The sequence below is a fragment of the Arvicola amphibius genome, chromosome 1, assembly GCF_903992535.2.
Source record: "Arvicola amphibius chromosome 1, mArvAmp1.2, whole genome shotgun sequence".
Classification (NCBI taxonomy): Eukaryota; Metazoa; Chordata; class Mammalia; order Rodentia; family Cricetidae; genus Arvicola; species Arvicola amphibius.
This window is the reverse complement of record NC_052047.1, coordinates 129137219-129146001: the sequence shown is the minus strand read 5'-3', so window position 1 is coordinate 129146001 and position 8783 is coordinate 129137219. Positions and strand designations below refer to the sequence as shown.

Below are 8783 nucleotides of genomic sequence, written 5' to 3'. Positions count from 1 at the left end.
GCAAACCTTAAGTGTTTGCCGTGGACAGGGAGAGGTGCAGAGAAGCCAGGTGGATCTGTTAGAAGGTATTAGAAGTGTAATTGAGGGGACTTCGTGTTCTGACACAAAGGGGTTGCCAGTTCTATTTCCCCCGCAGCTGGCTTGCACGCTCCTTCCTGAAGTCTTGGTGTTGCGGGGAGCCAGCGTGGCACCAATAGTGAGGCTGTGGTGTTGTCGTCCGGTTCAGCACAGTTTCACGAAACACCAATTTCAGATAAAGGCACACTCTGTGAATAAAAAGACTATCACATCTGAACACAAACACAACCTTCCTCTACGATGTTTCTGCTGACTTTACCATAGGCAGCAGTTCTCAACCTTTGGATCTCAGCCCCTTTCACATGGGTCACCTAAGACCATCAGAAAACACAAATATTTACATTATGGTTCATAACAGCAGCAAATTGCAGTTATGAAGTAGCAATTATTGAATTTTATGGTCAGAGGTCACTACAACATGGGGAACTGTAGTAAAGGGTCATAGCAATGAGAAGGTTGAGAACCACTGCAGTAGGGGAACCTGGAACATTAACACGCAGGGCTGGTCCCTCAAGGGAAGAAATGCTACACCTATTACCTGTCCAGAAGGCTGGAAGCAGGCATGTTTATTAGCCCGGTGACACTGGCTCTGTCTAGTCTCCGACTAGAGACTTGCCTCCACTCTCCAAGAGGGTTGTAAATTTGCTTTTCTCAGTCAGTCTTTAGAACCCATCTTTATGGACTTCATGGAGTGTCAGTTTAGCCATCTGATCTGTGTTTAGCTTACTTTATTCCTCAAGGAAATTTATATATGCTTTGTTGTATGCACAGGATTGCAGGATTGGGTTAATTATCATCAGAATAAGTTTTCACCAAATTGCACTGTGCTTAAATATGTTTCAAATAAACTCCTTGGGGTCAGACTTTATCTAAGTTTGAACCCACACTAGCTACTGAGCCATGCTGAACTGAACAGCTGTCTTGCCTCCCGTGGATGTCTCTCTACAGGACTGTGAAGGTCTCAGAGCCCCCTGTACTTTACAAATACTGTTTTAGCCCTGATTTATTCCTCCTATCTATAGATGAGATTGAGGGTGGAGGGAGTTGTTAGCTTCACACTTGACAGACAGCCAAGGTTGACCCTGAACTCTTGCCTCCACCTCCCAAGTGATAAGATTACGAGTACGGGCTACCTCACCCAATTTATGTGGTTCTGGGCATCAAATCCAGGGGTCTGGACATGCTAGGCAAGCACTGTACAAATTAAGCTGCACCCCTGGCCTACATAAGAATTACTAAGATAACCAAAACCAATTATTTCCACTTCTGAGGCTAGAGGGATGGCTCAGAAATAAAACACATGGGTGCTCGGCCAGCGGAGCAGGACCCAGCTCACAGTATCAACATGGCAGTTCAGAACGGTCTGTGACTCCAGTTCCAGGGGATCTAGCTCACTCTTCTGGTACCCACGTGTGTAGGCAAATGCAGGCAAATCCCACAGCAACCCGTTCAAATGGGTATCAGGGATTTATTAGGAAAACACTCACAGGAAATAGCCGCTGAGGTAGGTCTTCTGCTCTGTCTGGGGATGAATGGAACCAGCAGCCTGATCTCTGACCACCACGTGAGAGTGTGAGAGCCTGCCCCCTCTTTCTTTTAAAGCAGTTACATCAGCAGACAAGAAACTCTGCCTCAAGGTCATGGACTGGGCAAATACCCACTACCCTTCCCCTTTTTGTCTAAAGAAGAAACTTCTAAACAAAACTATATACAATAAGAACAAATATTAAGTTTTGTCCAGGAAAGGGTAATAACATACATAAAAACAGAACTGCAACCAACAAGAGCAACATCAAGCAAGAAACACTTGCTAAATGTCTAGGCTAGGGGCTGGAGAAATGGCTCAGTGGTTAAGAGCACTGACTGCTCTTCCAGAGGCCCCAGGTTCAATTCCCAGCACACACATGGCAGCTCACAACTGTCTGAAAATCCAGTTCCAGGGGATCTGACACCTTCACACCAATGCACATAAAATAAAGATAAATAAATCATAAAAATTTTTTAAATGTCTAGGCTATAGGTAATTGGCAAATTACAGATTATTCCAACAGCTGTCCTATCCCGAAGAGTCTAAGTCTTGTACCTAAAATACCTCAGTGAAGATATGAGAGGACAGTGACTGTGACTATCTAGTCTTTAACCCCATCAAAGTCCTGAGAAGGAAATAATACTACCTGAGTAAGAAGAAAGTACAAGCAAGCGACTTCCAAAAGGTACAAGAAATGACAGAAACAACTGGCTACCTGGCCAGTCACCTAAAGTTTCTTTGCAACGTTGGGGCATCCAACTTTGGCTATAGGCCTAGAATATCTGACAGACCATTTTCGGAAGCAGGAAAATTCAAAAAACTGTCTTACCCTGTCTTGGCAAGGTTCAGCAATCACTTTTTCTTGTGTCCTGCTTGTCCAGTTTGGAGAGCGTGATTACTGTCAGCAGGCAAGGCAAGCACGGTTTTTTGTCCAATAGACAGTCATGCCGAGCAGAAAACAGGCTCCATGTGGGGTGTCTCTGGTGCCAGTCATTCTCTCGGGAATAGCTTGGTGCTGCCAGGAGCAGCCATGTCTCATGTCAACAGAGTTCTAAATTATTAGAACATTTAATTAATTAAAAAATAATTATTCCCTTGCTGGGCAATGGTGATGCCCGCCTTTGATCCCAGCACTTGAGGCAGAACTCTGTAGAGCTCTGGGAATTCGAGATCAGCCTGGTGTACAGAGCTAGTTCCAGGATAGCCAAGGCTACACAGAGAAACCCTGTCTTACAAAACAAAACAAAAACACCACTTCCTGCTTTTCTCTCGGGCCTGTGGCGTTGGCAAGATGGGCAAGTGTCGTGGTCTCCGTACTGCCAGGAAGCTCCGCAGCCACCGACGGGACAAGAAGTGGCATGATAAACAATACAAGAAAGCCCACTTGAGCACAGCCCTGAAGGCCAATCCTTTTGGAGGTGCCTCTCATGCCAAGGGAATCGTGCTGGAAAAAGTAGGAGTTGAAGCCAAGCAGCCAAATTCTGCCATCAGGAAGTGTGTCAGGGTGCAGCTCATCAAGAATGGCAAGAAGAGCCGGGCGGTGGTGGCGCACGCCTTTAATCCCAGCACTCGGGAGGCAGAGGCAGGCGGATCTCTGTGAGTTCAAGACCAGCCTGGTCTACAAGAGCTAGCTCCAGGACAGGCTCTAAAGCTGCAGAGAAACCCTGTCTCGAAAAACCAAAAAAAAAAAAAAAAAAAAAAAAGAATGGCAAGAAGATCACGGCCTTCGTGCCCAATGATGGTTGCTTGAACTTCATTGAGGAAAACGATGAAGTTCTGGTTGCTGGATTTGGTCGAAAGGGTCATGCTGTAGGTGATATTCCTGGAGTCCGCTTTAAGGTTGTTAAAGTAGCCAATGTTTCCCTTTTGGCCCTGTACAAAGGCAAGAAGGAAAAACCAAGATCCTAAATTTTGACAGTGGAAGCACAGTAATAAATTTTCCTATTCTGAGGAAAAACAAAACAAAACAAACAAAAAAAACACCACTTCCTGACAGTATACAACCTACAACAGTAAGTCCTTCTTTTCTTGGAACCTATTATGAGATCAAATAACAATTCCCAAATCCTGTAGTAAGTTCTCCTGAACATGTGATTGACTAAAATATGAGCCCCTATGGTGCTCTCTTTCTTTTTTCCTTTTTGTTTTGAAACCTCTTGCTACTTATTCCTTGAAATACTATGGTTTATTCTTAATGGTCTTTGGTTACAGGGCATTGCCAGAAACAGAGTCCATAGAGGTTCAGCTGAGCCCTCACTACTGGGATGGGGACTCTCAGCTTTAGTCACAGTGGCTGCTGCTGCTGCTGCTGCTATCTTTTGTGTTTCTCTTTGGGTCACCAGTCCTTTTTTTTTTTTTTTTTTTGAGATTTATTAATTGGTCTTTCTGCACACCAGAAGAGGGCACCAGATCTCATTCTAGATGGTTGTAAGCCACTATTTGTTTGCTGGGAATTGAACCTCTGGAAGAGCAGCCAGCGCTCTTAACCTCTGAGCCACCTCTCTAACCCCTGGGGCACCATTCTTAAGATTAGAAGTTAAGTTTTTACTAAATTGAACTTTGATATTTTGTCAGAATCCATACACAAAGTGTATCTTTTATTTTTGCTCTTGTCTCTTGGAATAAGGTCTCCCTGAGCCTTTTGGTTTTTATCAGATTTTCATCTTTCCTTGGTGAGATTATCCTCTGGGCTTCTGTGCCAGTTCCTAATGGCTGTCTTCTTGCTGTTCACAAGTAAGGCATTCAGGTGCGGCTAAAAGCGTCATAAGTGCTTTATCTATAGTGACTGAACTGTACTTGTCCCTCCAAGAAGTTGAAGGCGGTCCAGACATGGTGGTACATGACTATAACACAAATGTAACACATCTTTACATAGTTAAACAAATATTCTATTTCACAAGGGTGGGGGGGGGGGTCTCAAACTCAAGGCCTGCCTGGGCTTTACACAGCAAACTCAAGGCCAACCTGATCAATTTTGGGAAGACTTTATCTCAAAAATAAAAACAAAAATGAAAATGCAGATGTCTCTCAGTATTCTAAGACTTGCTTAGAATATTCAAGGCCTTGAGTTCAATCCCTAGTACTGCAAACAGTTGTACACACCGCCTTCACTGGAAATAGACAGCTGGGTAACATCTCAGAAACACACACACACACACACAGAGAGAGAGAGAGAGAGAGAGAGAGAGAGAGAGAGAGAGAGAGAGAGAGAGAGAGAGAGAGAGAGAGAGAGAGAGAGAGAGAGACAGAGAGAGACAGAGAGGGAGGGAGGGAGGGAGGGAGGGAGGGAGGGAGGGAGGGAGGGAGGGAGGGAGGGAGAGAGGGAGGGAGAGAGACAGAGACAGAGACAGAGACAGAGACAGAGACAGAGAGAGAGTCTAGTGTTCTATTGCTATGAAGAGGATGTGACCAAGGCAGCTAACTTAGAGAAGAATTAATTGGGGATGTGGTTACAGTTTCAGAGGGTTAGTCCGTCATCATCGTGGTGGGGAGCAGGTGGCAGGCACACAGGCAGGACGGTGCTGGAGAAGTAAGTAGCTGAGAGCTCTACATGATGATCCACTGGCAGCGGGCAGAGACCCCTCAAAGCCTACTCCCAGTGACACACCTCCTCTAACAAGGCCACACTCCTAATTCTTCCACACAGTTCATCAACTGGGGACTAAGCATGCAAATATATGAGCTTATGGGGACTATTTTTATTCAAATTGCCATATATGATATGTGTATATACGTATATGGTATATATATATGTGTGTGTATATATATATATATATGTATAATTGTGTTTTGTCTGCATGTCTATATGTGTACCACATGCATGCAGTGCCTTAGGAGGCCAGAAAAGGGCATCGGATCCCCTAGACCTGGAGTTACAGACTACCATGTGGATTCTGGGACTTGAACCTGGGTCCTCTGGAAGAGCAGTCAGTGCTCTTTTTTTATTTATTTAACTTTATTTTGTGTGCATTTAGTATGAAGGTGTCAGATTTCCTGGAACTGGCATTATAGGCAGATGTGAGCTGCCATGCGGGTGCTGGGAATTGAATCCAGGTCCTCTGGGAGAGCAGCCAGTGCTCTTAACCACGGAGCCACCTCTCCATCCCCTTATTTTTTTTCAGACACATCTCCACATCAACCAAGGATTAGTGAGTCCTACAACCATCTCCACAAGTTGTAAAACTGCGATTTTTTTTTTTTTTGAGACATGGTTTCCTCTGTGTAGTCCTGACAGTCCTGGAACTCACTCTGTAGACCAGGCTGGCCTTGAACTCACAGAGATCACCTGCCTCTGCCTCCTGATTGCTGGGATTATAGGAATAAGCCACCACCACCAGTGAGAATATATTCTTAGAATTTTTTTTTTGTTTTGTTTGGATAGCTTTGCTCAGGCCACTATTTCAAATCTTAAGAAATTTTTAGTTTTGTCTGTGTCTCTTCATACCCATTTATTTCATTTCGCCTACTCAGAATCAGGTTGTTTGGTTTTGTTTGTTTGTTTGTTTTCTGGTCATGATGAATGACTCTGAGTCTTTAGCCAGGTCTTGGAAGTGCAAGGTTTGACACCATTTTCACGGGTCCTCATCTCATATAATGGTGCCCAGGACCTGCTCCCGCAGGCTGTTGCTGTCTTCCCTTTCGTTCTTTGTACTAACATCTCAGATGGGCTAGGTAAGGGCTCAATCCACAATCCCACTTCATACTTCTCCTTTTGAGACAGGCTCTCAGTAAATTGCTCAGGTTTTTCTTGAACTCACTCTAGGCAGACCGTGAACTTTTGATCCTCCTGCTGTATCCTCCAAAGAAGCTGGGACTTCAGGCTTTTGCATCGAGCCCAGTGATGGGCACATTTCTCACGGTTATATTAACATGTGCCCTAATCTCTCTAAGTACAGAGTTGCACCACAGACAATTTGGAATTCCAGTGACCACTTGGGGGAACTTTTGATAACAATACGATAATTTACTTGACAGATACCTCAAAAACAAAATGGAAGGGATCTAAGGATATTGTCTTGATTGTCAAAAACAGAAATACCTTGTTTAACATGGTTGAATTTTCATTTGAACATTAATACATTCTGGCTTCTTTTATGTTTTGCATTTTGGATTTTGAGACAGGGCTTTGTGTAATCCAGGCTGGCTTTGAAATGCAGCATGTGGCTGACACTAGCCTTGGTCTCCTGATGTCTGCTTCTGCTTGGCAAGTGCTGGGGTTTAGGCCTGCAGCACTGTGCCTGACATAACAGCGCCTTTTCAGTCTGGGTCTTCATTAAACGTTAAGTATCCGAGTTACTGCTTGGTTTTGGTTTTATGGTGCGGGGGGGGGGGGGGGGGGGGTGAAATCCTGGGTCTCGCACATGCTAAGCAGTTGCCCTAGCACTGAGCTACCCCCAGGGGGCAGAGACTTGTTTAGCTTGTTCTAGCCCAGCATCACAAAAATAAATAAATGCTTCATCATGTTATTATATACTGTAATAGTAATACAGTGTCACTCGGAGTATTAAAATCTGGGTTTTTTGGGGGGATTCTTTGGGGGGGAATTCAAACTGGTGTCCTCTCCTTGAAGACGGAGATGGTTTTGGCCTTTGAGGATGATAACCTCGTCTTCCCTGAAGTGTCTGCCCCTCATTCTTGCTGTCCTCGTCTCTGTCATCATCCTCTCCTTGAAAGCTTTCAAAACAAATTAATAAAAAAGTGTTCAATTGTATATGATGGCTCTGGGAAATCTACACTTAAACAGTCAAGGATGCCTAAAGGAAATAAAACGATACATTTCCAGATGTGTCCTCTGTGGGCCCTAGAATAGCTTTTGTTATTCTAGCTACAAAATGAGAAAGGCATCTTTGACTCTTCTGCATGGACAGGCTCTGTAGGAGCCTTCTCAGCTTGATTGATCACCTTCCTGGACCTGGGGGGAGTTGGGAGGACCTTGGTCTTAACATAGAGTAGGGAACCCCGATGGCTCCTTGGCCTGAAAAGGGAGGAGGGGGGTATGAGGGGAGGGGAGGGGAGGGAAGGGGGAGGAAGAGGGGAGGAGATGGAAATTTTTTAAATATAAAAAAAAAAAGAAGAAGAAAAAAATGAGAAAGGCCTACCCTTTTGAGGCAGACAAAATAGTTCTCGGCATTATCTACTTCTTTCGGGTTTATCCTATTTTTTGAGGCCAGCTGGCCTGGAACTTGCTATGTAGATCAAGCTAGGCCTTGAAGGAATCCTCTGTCTTTGTTCTCCATGAGCTGGGATTGCAGATTCATACTATGCCTGGTAATAATTTGGTTTTTTTTTTTTTAATTTAAATCACATATAAAAATAATGTCAGTACAATATCTTTTTTTTTTTTGTTTGTTTGTTTGTTTTTTCGAGACAGGGTTTCTTCTGTAGCTTTTTGGAGACTGTCCCGGAACTAGCTCTTGTAGCCCAGGTTGGCCTTGAACTCACAGAGATCCGTCCGCCTGCCTCTGACTCCCGAGTGCTGGGATTAAAGGCGTGTACCACCACCGCCCGGCTAGTACAATATCTTTATATAACATCAAAATTTATTTTCCATTTTTTAAATTTTTGTATCTGTGTGTGTGTGTGTGTGTGTGTGTGAGTGTGTGTGTGTGTGTGTGTGTGAGTGGGGGGTGGGAGGAGTCTTACTCTATAACCTCTGATCTGATGGCTGGCATCACAGAACCACCTGTCTCCCAAGTGCTGGGATTAAAGGCATTCACAAAGCCTTACAAAACAATCAGCCTTCAAGGACAGATTTAAGATGCCACTTGAGCCCAAAAGCTCAATTCTCCTGAGCAAAGGTGAATTTGGCCCCTCCTCCCTCTCTTGCCCTTCCATCAGAGGACTATAGAATGACAAGGCCTAGCCCAAATGCCAGCTCCTTGAGATTGTATTTCCCCTTCTTCAGAATGGTGAGAAATAAGTCTCTTTTCATTATAAATTACCTAGTGTTGTATGCTTTTATAGCAACACAAAATGAATTAACACACATAGCTTTGATATTTTGCTTACATTAAAGAAAAACGTATATATCTGTATACTCCTAAAAATAATAATGCATGCCATTTTTTGGTTTAGGGCAAATGTGTATATACATGTCCTATACGTGTTTGTATGTATGTGTATTTGCATGTGTGAGTACAGGGTGTAGATGTGAATGAAGGCCAGAAATTTCTCAATT

The 8783-nt window shown here is 43.9% G+C and overlaps 1 protein-coding gene across 1 annotated transcript; it reads left to right on the top strand.

Moving 5' to 3' along the window:
* Nucleotides 1-2897: 2897 nt before the first annotated feature.
* LOC119802654 (40S ribosomal protein S23-like) lies at nt 2898-3514 on the top strand. Its single transcript, XM_038313716.1, has 2 exons — nt 2898-3146; nt 3323-3514. The coding sequence occupies exons 1-2, from the start codon at nt 2898-2900 to the stop codon at nt 3512-3514; spliced, it is 441 nt and encodes a 146-aa protein (XP_038169644.1).
* The last annotated feature ends 5269 nt before the right edge of the window (nt 3515-8783 follow it).